This window comes from Arachis hypogaea, chromosome 18, assembly GCF_003086295.3.
Source record: "Arachis hypogaea cultivar Tifrunner chromosome 18, arahy.Tifrunner.gnm2.J5K5, whole genome shotgun sequence".
NCBI lineage: Eukaryota > Viridiplantae > Streptophyta > Magnoliopsida > Fabales > Fabaceae > Arachis > Arachis hypogaea.
This window is the reverse complement of record NC_092053.1, coordinates 37,214,306-37,225,973: the sequence shown is the minus strand read 5'-3', so window position 1 is coordinate 37,225,973 and position 11,668 is coordinate 37,214,306. Positions and strand designations below refer to the sequence as shown.

General features: G+C 37.3%; 1 protein-coding gene across 1 annotated transcript; it reads left to right on the top strand.

Moving 5' to 3' along the window:
* Window positions 1-8,562: 8,562 nt before the first annotated feature.
* LOC112769940 (protein FAR-RED IMPAIRED RESPONSE 1-like) lies at window positions 8,563-10,571 on the top strand. Its single transcript, XM_025814385.1, has 5 exons — window positions 8,563-8,711; window positions 8,796-8,982; window positions 9,031-9,199; window positions 9,548-10,153; window positions 10,555-10,571. The coding sequence occupies exons 1-5, from the start codon at window positions 8,563-8,565 to the stop codon at window positions 10,569-10,571; spliced, it is 1,128 nt and encodes a 375-aa protein (XP_025670170.1).
* The last annotated feature ends 1,097 nt before the right edge of the window (window positions 10,572-11,668 follow it).

Genomic DNA, 11,668 nt, shown 5'->3' with positions numbered 1-11,668 from the left:
AAAAGCTCTTTACTTGAACAACAGCTTGAAAACATATTCTCCTAAATTTTAATTATCTGGATTTAACGGGATGTGTGACATATAATCCTTTTATTTTTGGGTAATTAGAATTTTTGTGGCATATAAACTGGAATTTGATCATCACCTTCTAATTGGAATTAGTAGCTAATGAATTTTAGAGGAGATTGGGAAAGTCTAAGGAATTAGGGTCTAGTCACATATAGTTTACCATAAATTAAATCCTACATGATTAAAATAGTTAGTAAGAAAAGTTAATTCGGAAAAATAGATAACTTTGAAACCTTAACTGTCTTCTCAATATTTTACTCCCAACTTATTCACCTGCCTGTCTTCAAACTCTTCTTTATTGTTTAATGCTTTTGAACTCTCAATTACTCTTTTCTGTTTGTCTAACTAAGCCTATCAAATACTATTGTTGCTTAATCCATCAATCCTCATGGGATCGACCCTTACTCACGTAAGGTATTACTTGGTACGACCCGGTGCACTTGCCGGTAAGTTAGTGGGTTACAAATACTGCACCAAATTTTTGGCGCCGTTGCCAGGGATTGATAGTGATTAACAATATTCGTTGTTTGATTGCTTAGATTTTATATATATATATATATATATATATATTATTATTAATTTTTATTTTGCATTTCTTTTTTGACGTTATTTTTTCTTTTTTTCCTTTACGTTAATTTTTTCTTTTTTTTCCTTTAAGTTATTTTTTTTCTTTTTCCTTTTCGTTTACTTTCCCCCTTCCCTTTATACCGTATCATTTTTTATTTTATTTTATTGTATTATTTAAAAAAATAAATAAATAAATAAATAAAAATTTAAATAAATAAATAAATAGTACAAATATTTTTTTTAATTTCTAAAATTAAGTTTGGTGTTCTCTAATTAATTTTATTTTTATTTTTATTTTTTTTGGCTTAATAATTTCAAAATTTTTGTCTTAATTTTAATTGCAATTTTCAATTTTTTTATTTAGTATTTTTATTTTATTTCTTTACACATGTTACCTCACAGGGACTTCTATACACTATGACGTAGAGAGTCCCATTTTTTCTTGTTTTCTGTTTGTGTATGCGCAGGAACGGAGACAAAGAACATCTCTTAGACTTTGATCCTGAACCTAAAAGAACTTTCAGGTGGCGTTTGCAACAAGCAAGACTTTACAAGGCTACAGAGTCCACTATGGATCCTAACAATAATGCTAATGCCAATGTGGCAAATCCGAATGGGGATGAGCAACAAAGGAGAGTGCTTGACTCTTATTCTGCCCCTACTGCGGATCTTTATAGAAAAAGCATTGTGGTGCCTCCTATAGCTACAAACAACTGAGTTTAAGTCACAATTGGTCACCCTGGTGCAACAAAATTGCCAATATCATGGACTTCCTCATGAAGATCCAAATCAGTTTATACCTGATTTTCTGCAGATTTGTGATACTGTGAAGACAAATGGAGTGAACCCAGAGGTGTACAAACTCATGCTCTTTCCGTTTGCTCTAAGGGATAAAGTAAAGCTGTGGTTAGATTCCCAACCAAAGGAGAATCTGAATACTTGGGAAAAGGTTGTTATAGAATTTCTCACTAAATTTTTCCCACCAAAGAAGCTGACTAAGCTCAGGTTGGAGGTTCAGACTTTCAGACAGAAGGAGAGTGAAACTCTTTATGAAGCTTGGGAGAGATACAAGCTACTGACTAGGCAATTCTCTCCGGACATGTTCTCCAAATGGACCCAACTAGATATCTTTTATGAAGGTTTGGGTGAGATGTCCAAGATGAGCCTAGACACTTCTGCAGGCGGTTCACTGCACAAGAAGAAGACACCAGAGGAGACTATTGAGCTGATTGAATTGGTTACAAGCAACCAATATTTATACTCATCTAACAGGAATCCTGTGAACTCTGAGACCCCTCAGAAGAGAGGCGTGTTGGAAGTAGAAGCTGTTAATGCTCTTCTTGCTCAGAATAAGCTGATGTCTCAGCAAATAAATCTACTTACTCAACAGATAGGTGGCATGCAAGTCTCAGCTATCAACACACAAAATTCACCACAAAAAATCTCTTATGACATGACAGGTAATTTTGTGCAAAATGATAATTATGATTATACTCAACCTTCTTCTGAACAGGTGAATTACATGGGGAGTGGTCCTAGGAATCCCAACAATGATCCATATTCTAAGACATACAACCAGGGATGGAGAAATCACCCAAATTTTGGATGGAGGGACCAACCTCATAGACCTCAGAACTTCAACAATAGTTCTCAGAGTGATTTCCAGCAGAACAATGATTTGGAAGCAATATTGACAGGTTTTAGACAGGAAACCAAAGCATCCATCAAGAACCTGGAGATTCAAATGGGTCAATTAGCCACAAAAGTCACTGAAATTGATTAGAGGACCACTAATAGCCTTCCTGGTAACACAATTCCAAATCCAAGAGAGGAATGCAAGGCTATCACCTTGATAAGTGGACAAGTGGCAAGTACGGAAGCACAAGTTATGCAGAAAACCAGAGCCTCCATTAGAAACTTAGAGGTGCTAGTGGGCCACTGAGCAAGCAAATACTTGAGAGGTCTGCAAGTACATTTCAAGAGGATACAATGGTGAACCCAGGAGAAGATTGCAAGGTTATTCAATTGAGAAGTGGTAAAGTATCTGGCTCTGAGACCAAGGCCAATGAAGAGCTAGTTGAAAAGGAAGCTCCAGAGGAGAAGAAGGGAGAAGTGGAGCACACCCCTCCCAAGCGTGCAGACAACCCATTCCCAGACTCTCTTGACACCTATCCTACTTTGCCAAAGGCTCCCGAGTACAAGCCTAAAATGCCATATCCTCAAAGACTTCAAAAGGAGACCAAGGACAAGCAGTTTTCAAAGTTCTTGGAAGTCTTCAGAAAGTTACAAATTAATATTCCTTTTGCTGAGGTTTTGGAACAAATGCCTCTCTATGCCAAGTTCATAAAGGAGCTGTTGTCAAAGAAGAATCCTTTAAAAGGAGATGAGACAGTGGTCCTGACTAAAGAATGCAGTGCCATCATTCAGAATAACTTACCAAAGAAGATGCCAGATCCAGGGAGCTTTCAAATTCCATGCACCATTGGGAGCATAACCTTTGAGAAAGCGTTATGTGATCTGGGAGCAAGCATCAATTTAATGCCCTTGTTTGTGATGAAGAAGTTGCAGATCCAAGAGGCACAACCCACAAAGATAGCATTACAGATGGCAGACAAATCTATGAAGCCTGCATACGGATTAGTGGAGAATATCTTGGTCAAAGTGGGTAAGTTCTTCCTCCCAGCAGATTTTGTAATTCTTGATACAGGGGAGGATGAGAATGCCTCTATAATTCTAGGAAGACCATTCCTAGCCACTGGAAGAGCTCTGATTAATGTAGAAGTGGGTGAATTAGTGTTTAGAGTGCATAATGAGCAACTGATCTTTCATGTCTTTAAAGATATACATTCAACAGGTGAAGAAGAGAGGTGCATGCAGGCTGAGCTTATTGATCCAATCCTTCAAGAACCCCCTGATGATGCACAGCAGAGTCTGCAACTCAAACCTCCTTTGGTGACAATCAGTAAAATTTCTCCTGACATCAAACCTAAGTTTGGTGTTGGGAATGCATCATCCACCAAGGAGGAGGTTTTCAAAAAGAAGAAAATACCCAGGGGATGGAGAAACAAAAAGATCCCCACTGAAGGTTTCTCCCCAGAAATGAAGGTGGTGTTAACTAAGCATCCAGTGTGGATTTATACAATAAACATAATTCTCTCTCTGGAGCATATTGAGCTAATTTATGGAGACACGGGAAAGAAATTCAAAGTCAGGGGTGAAGAGCTGAGCCCCTATGATCCTCCTCCTTAGAGGAGCTGACCGTCAAGCTAGCGACGTTAAAGAAGCGCTTGTCGGGAGGCAACCCGATAATTTCGTATCCTTAGTTATTCTTCGTAGTAGTAGCTTTCTTACTTATTTGATTTTTATTGAGTTTTTATTATTTTTCTGATCATGCAGCGATTTTAGAACAGGAACCGGAGATTCCTCTTACTATTTATTTTTATTTTCAGTTCTTCTTTACTTGAGGACAAGCAAACCTTTAAGTTTGGTATTGACGCTTCGCTTAAGGGTTTTCTGTTTATTTTTATTGCACTAAGGGAGGTGAATCATCTTCACAAAGGAGCACAACCTGAAGAATAAAACGACCGCTCGGATAACTAAGGTGGTTGAGTTCCTTTCATTTTTTATTCCTTTTCGCTTTTATTATGTTATGTTCCGGTTTCTTGCTATTTTACTTTGTTTGTTGCATGATCCTTTATTAGTTAGAATCCTAGGTCTAGTTTATTTTTCTCTTAATTGCTTTAATTCTGAAAAGATGCCTCATGTATTACTCACTGAGCTTGAAATTCAAAAAATAAAAAATAAAAAATACAGAAGTGATGTATTGCATAAGAAAGTGAGTTTATATTGAAGAATAGTCTTATTTACTTAGATGTGGTGGTACTTTCTGTGATTCTGAATGCATGACTTGAACAGTGCATATTTTTTATAGTGAAGTTTATGAATGTTAAAATTGTTGGCTCTTGAAAGAATGATGAAAAAAGAGAAATGTTATTGATAATTTGAACAATCATAAAATTGATTCTTGAAGCAAGAAAAAGCAGTGAAAAACACGAAGCTTGCGAAAAAAAATTTATATAAAATAAAGAAAAAAAAGAAAAAAAAAAGAAAAGCAAGCAGAAAAAGCCAATAACCCTTCAAACTAAAAGGCAAAGGGTAAAAACGATCCAAGGCTTTGAGCATTAATGGATAGGAGGGCCCAAAGGAATAAAATCATGGCCTAAGCGGCTAAAATCAAGCTGTCCCTAACCATATGCTTGTGGCGTGAAGGTGTCAGGTGAAAAGCTTGAGACTGAGCAGTTAAAGTCGTGGTCCAAAGCAAAAAGAGTGTGCTTAAGAGCTCTGGGCACCTCTAACTGGGGACTCTAGCAAAGCTGAGTCACAATCTGAAAAGGTTCACCCAGCTATGTGTCTGTGGCATTTATGTATCCAGTGGTAATACTGGAAAACAAAATGCTTAGGGTCACAGCCAAGACTCATAAAGTAGCTATGTTCAAGAATCAACATACTGAACTAGGAGAATCAATAACACTATCTGAATTCTGAGTTCCTATGGATGCCAATCATTCTGAACTTAAAAAGATAAAGTGAGATGCTAAAACTATTCAGGATTGCAGTTGTAAATCCCACTATAAGAAGAGACATGAGCTTAAGCAAACTCTCATTCTCATGCAAATTCACATCCTAAGCTTATATTAGTTTTGGTTGCTTGAGGACAAGCAACAATTCAAGTTTGGTGTTGTGATGCATGAGCATCTTTTCTATCTTTTCCTAGTGAATTTGCATTTAAATTGTTGAGTTTAATCAAGAATTAATTATCTTTTAGCCACTATGGATGCTACTTTGAGTCTTGTGCAATTCTGTTTATTTTAGGTAGCATTTGACTGGATTTGATGGAGTTTCTGCAGAAGAAGAGATGAAGGCGAGTGATGCTGTCAACCCGGACCTCTCTGCACTCAAACCTGAATAACTCGAGCTACAGAGGTCCAATGGACATGATTCCAGTGACGTTGAAAAGCTAACTTCTAGAGCTTCCCAACGATATATAATAGTCCATACTTCTTCTCCGAACTCGCTGCCAAGGCTGCGCCTAACTTGAGATTTCTCAAGTTAGGCGCAAAACACAACAACAATACGCGAGATTGGTCCTGTCCACTTCAAGTTAGGCGCACTAAAGCCCAAGTTAGGCGCAGCTTCACTCAACTAAACTCCAATTCATGCTGCCAAGCCCAAGTTAGGCATGGATCCTAGTGAAGCCAAGTGGTCCCCATCCATTAATTGAAGATTTGCTGATTGTTATAATTAATTCTGATTTAAATTCAAATTTTAAAAATAGAAAAAGATATTATGTTAGTTTTAAAGATAGATTTTTAAATTAATTAGGATTAGATATAAATAGGGGGATACCACTTCAACATTATTCAATCCCAGACTACCAAAATATATTTTATTAGAATCCTTATTTTCTACTCTGAACCATGAGCAACTAATCCTCCATTGTTAAGGTTAGGAGCTTTGTCTATTTCTATGGATTAATTTTATTGCTTTTTCTATTTTAATTTATGCATGGATTTATAATTTAATAATTGTTCTCGCTCTTCATCTTATGAATTTGGGTGGAACGGAAGTATGACCCTTTTTCTAAATGCGTTCTTGTAAAACTTGGAAAAGCTCTTTACTTGAACAACAGCTTGAAAAACATATTCTCCTAAATTTTAATTATCTAGATTTAACGGGATACGTGACATATAATCCTTTTATTTTTGGGTAATTAGAGTTTTTGTGGCATATAAACTGGAATTTGATCATCACCTTCTAATTGGAATTAATTGACTAAGGAATTAGCAGCTAATGAATTTTAGAGGAGACTGGGAAGGTCTAAGGAATTAGGGTCTAGTCACATATAGTTTGCCATAAATTAAATCCTACATGATTAAAATAGTTAGTAAGAAAAGTTAATCCGAAAAAATAGATAACTCTGAAACCTTAACTGTCTTCTCAATATTTTACTCCCAACTTATTCACCTGTCTGTCTTCAAACTCTTCTTTATTGTTTAATGCTTTTGAACTCCCAATTACTCTTTTCTGTTTGTCTAACTAAGCCTATCAAATACTATTGTTGCTTAATCCATCAATCCTCGTGGGATCGACCCTTACTCACGTAAGGTATTACTTGGTACGACCCGGTGCACTTGCCGGTAAGTTAGTGGGTTACAAATACCGCACGTGACCCCAGACACGAAAGGTCGCCAGAACGGCGACACAGTAAGAGGCACAACCGCAGCGTCTCCCGAGACCGAGCTCATCAACACGACACGGATGAAGACCGACGACACCTTCTACCTCCTAGATCCATTCTTACTTGAGCGTCGGAGTGTTTTTGCAGTTACCACCCCCCATCGCTCCAGTCAAAGAATCCTGCATCCGTCTCGACCCGCAAGTTCCCGATCCATCCCTCAACCCGTATCGGAGGCATCCGGTACACACATTTTTGTCTTTATAATTTTTTATTACATTGAGGTCTTTAAACTTTGAAAGAGTAAAACAAAAAAGCTCTACATCCATGTAAAAATTACATGGATGGTATCCAAGTACCTTCCACTCCACACGTTTTCCCCCACCCACATACTCGTTTGTTTTACACGCGCCTCATATAACGTATATAACATAATCCTTCTTTTGTGTGATCAACCTTTCTCAACGTAAACCTTTCTATATAACGTAATCCAAGTACCTTCTTTTTCTTCTTCTCTGTTCGCGCTCTTCTTCTTCTTCTTCTTCTTCTTCTTCTTCTTCTTCTTCTTCAACCTAATTAAATTCGTTGTTCTCCTCTATTTGCATTTTTCTTCTCTGCATTGGATCTAGATTGACTTCAACGTAATTAGCTTCGCCGTTCATCTTCTTCTTCGTTTTCTTCTTCGATCTGCACTTCTGAATTGAAACAATGCATGAATCAACTTCAAATCATTTGAATGAGTACGATTTGGATAATTCTTCCGAAACGCATCAATTTGATGAGGTTTGGATTATTGAATTTTGAATCAAATTCAATGGAATGAAATTGCTAATTTTATTTGAAGTGAATTAAATGGACTGAGGTGATCTATATCTGAATTGAATTGATAATATGTAATTGTGAGTAACTGTGAGTGTGAGAAACTGTGAGTAACTTTTCGGTTCGATAAGTACTAAAGAGTTGATTCACCATGTGCATGTGTTCGGTTCAGTATGCAGAAAGGAGTCTAAAAAAAATTAGATGAATATATTCTGTTTTGTTCCCTAAGTACTATATAATTGTTTCACCGTAATTAAGATTTCGGTTTACAATAATTAAGATTTTGATTCACCGTGCAGACCAACTGTGTTGTGGATGAAAAATTTGTCCTAAAGGTGGGAATGATTTTCAAGACGCTAGAAGAAACTAGAAAGTTCTACAAACATTATTCCAAACTTGCCGGGTTTTTTTACGAAAATAAGGAACACGACTCGGGACGGAGACAAGATTAAGAATCAACTAATTATATGCACTAGAGAGGGAGGTGGAAATCAAAGATATCTCCAACTTTGGAGACAAAGCCTTCAGCAGGGTTAAATTATCCGGCCAGAATTTACGTACACATAATGAAGGATGTTAGTCTTTGGATAATTTTCAAAGGTGTTTTGAATTACTCACATCCTTGTTGTCTAAACCAGGCTGAGATTCTCAAACAACATAGGGAGCTTAGCATGTTTGTGCGTCGCACCATCGAAACCCACGAGGAAGCCGGAATCAGACCGAGCAAAACTTACCAATCATTTGTGGCAGCAGCCGGCAGCCACTGTGAACTAGGTTTTATTGAAAAAGATGTGAGCAATTACATCACAAGGGAAGTACGGAATATTTTCGAAGAAGACGATGCCAAATAATTTGGGAAGTACCTAGTAAGAATGAAAGAGAAGAACCAAAATTTCTTTGAGCTCAACCTTGAAGGCGATAATTGCATTAAATATGCATTCTGGGCTGATGCAAGAAGCAGGGCTGCATTTGATTATTTCGGAGACGTGGTTTCATTTGACATCACCTATAACACAAACAGGTATTCGGTTCATTCAAATATATTTTTGATGTTCAGTGCGTGTATATATTTCGGTTCACCACCGTCTGCTTGTTATTTATGCAGGTACAATTTGGTTTTAGGTTCTTTTGTGGGCGTGAATCACCATGGCCAGTCGACACTTCTTGGATGCGCGCTGATAAAAAATGAGGACATCCAATCATTCAAATGGCTATTTGAGTGTTGGCTACGTTGCATGGGAGGGAAGGCACCAAAAGGTATTCTTACTGATCAATGCGCATCAATTCAAAGGGTAATTGAGCTGTGCATGCCAATGACAATTCACCGCTGGTGTATCTAGCACATTATAAAGAAGATCCCAAGCAAATTAAATGGCTACAAGGGACACAACGAAATTGAACAAGAGATGAGCCATGTTGTTTGGAACTCGTACACAAAAGAAGCATTTGACAGAAACTGGATCGATCTTCTTAGAAAGTACGGCCTCGGAGGCAACATGTGGCTTTCAGGTAATTGAGATTTCAATTCGAATTATTTTAATGCTCATATCTTTTTTCCCAAAGCATGCATTGTTTTCGGTTCACCACACCTTATGGGTTCAGTTTGGTTTGCAGAGCTGTACGAGGATCGGCATATATGGATTCCAGTTTACTTGGATCACCACTTTTGGACCAGGATGAGAAGCACACAAAGGAATGAGAGCATGCATTCATTTTTCAACAAGTTCATCACACGGAATAGCTCCTTGAGACAATTCTTGAAGCAATACGACAATTGCCTAACTAGCAGAGAGCAAGCAGAGAGAGAATTCGATGCTGTAGACTTTCACACTGTGATACCGTGCGTAACAAAATCAGCGATAGAGGCACAGTTTCCGCATGTATATACCCATGAGAAGTTCAGGAAAGTTCAAGCTCAATTCAGAGGTAAAGTGAACTGTATCACAAGATCAATGCATTCCACCCTAGGTTTCACAACATATGAAGTCATAGAGCAGGTTTTCAACTCCACATTCAACAAGTTTGTCGTCACCTACGATGCAGTATCACGAGATGTAAAGTGCCATTGCTTGCTGTTTGAGTCTAGGGGCATATTGTGCCGTCATTCCCTAAGCGTCCTAAGCTTTGAGCGAGTGGATAACGTAGCACCGAAATACATATTGGAATGCTGGAGTAAGAACATAAAGAGGAGGCATACACGCATCAAGAACAGCCAAGATGAACCTCTACTGGAGCCAAGAAGTAAGAGATTTGAGGAATTAGTGTTTCAGTCACACAATATATATGAATTTGCATCCGAGTCTGAAGAGTTGATTGGAATTTTGCACCAAGCATTTGACAAGGTCATGGCGGAGATTGAAGAATATCAAGAGAAAAGCAAAGGAAAAAGTTTATTAACCCACGAAGAAGCGACATTAAGCAATGTGAATGACCTTCAAAACCCACCACGTGTCAAAACAAGAGGTCAGCCCAAGAACAAACTTGGATCAAACCTGAAAAAAAAGATCTCAAATGCCATGAAAAAAAAGAAAAAGACAGCTCCAAGCGAGGTAAAATTGACTTGCTTTTGATTAGTTAAAAATTCAATTGTTCATTTTGCTAATATACAACTAATTATGTCTTTTGTAGTTGAACCTTTTAGACTTCGGATCATCGATTCAGTCAAGCTCCACTCTTTACAATGCACCATATATGAATTACCCAAGAGAGGATTGTACAAGTTTTAGTTTTTATTAATGTAAATTTTTGTTCACCCATGAGCAAATTTTGGTTCACCATGGTTATAGCAAGGTTAATTTCTGAATGTTGTTAGTCTTTAATGAATAGTCACTTTTTTTTGTGAAATTCTATATTGATATATGCAGTTTTTCGATTCGTCTAGTGTATTAATTTCTAAATTGAATAATTAGAATTTATTTTGAGAAACGGGAATCAGGTGTAGTGCTAGTTACGTTTTTCTTGTGATTAATTAAATAAAAACTATTAAAAAAATCTAAAAGAGTAACATAATTATTTTTAACTTACATTGGTGGAGTTTTAAAACTCTTTCTTGGATGGATTTTCAGGGTTTAGGGTTTTGGGTTTAGGGTTTAAGGTTTAGTGTTCAGGGTTTAGGGTTCAGGGGTTCAGGGTTCAAGGTTTAGGGTTTAGGGTTCAGGGTTTAGGGTATAGGGTTTAAGGTTTAGGGGTTTAGGGTTCAGGGTTTAGGGTTTAGGGTTAGGGTTTTAGGGGTTTAGGGTTTATGGGTTCAGGGTTCAGTGTTCAGGGTTCTGGATTTATTGTTTATGGTTTAGGATTTAGTGGTTCAGGGTTTAGGGTTTAGAGTTTAGGGTTTAGAGTTCAGGGTTTAGGGGTTCAGTGTTTTTCCAACTTTCGGTTTGCCCAGTGAATTAATTTTGGTTCACTGTGTTTAGGGTTGAGGGTTGAGGGTTTAGGATTTAGGGTTTAGGGTTTCAGGGTTCAGCATTCAGGGTTTAGGGTTTTAGGGGTTAGGGTTTATGGTTTTAGGATTTTAGGGGTTCAGGGTTTAGGGTTTAAGGTTTAGGGTTTTAGGGGTTTAGGGGTTTATGGGTTTAGGGTTTAGGGTTTTAGGGTTTAGGGTTTTAGGATTTTAGGGTTTTAGGGTTTATGGGTTCAGGGTTCAGTGTTCAGGGTTTTGGTTTTAGTGTTTAGGATTTAGAATTTAGGGTTCAGGATTTAGGGATTCAGTGTGTTTCCAACTTTCGGTTCGCCCAGTGTATTAATTTCGGTTCACTGTGTTCTTTTAGAGTTCGTAATCTATTGGTAAATACAGTGATTACAATCACTGAGAACTTGGAATAAAATAGTAGCCAGACAGTTCCAATAGATATATAAATTAACATCTCAGATGAGTAATCCATCTTGAATCAAATATAAATATTAACATTAACATTTAGATTAATTTGACATATATACATTTGAAGTAAGCATTTTTTGCTTTTTAAACAAGTTAAACAA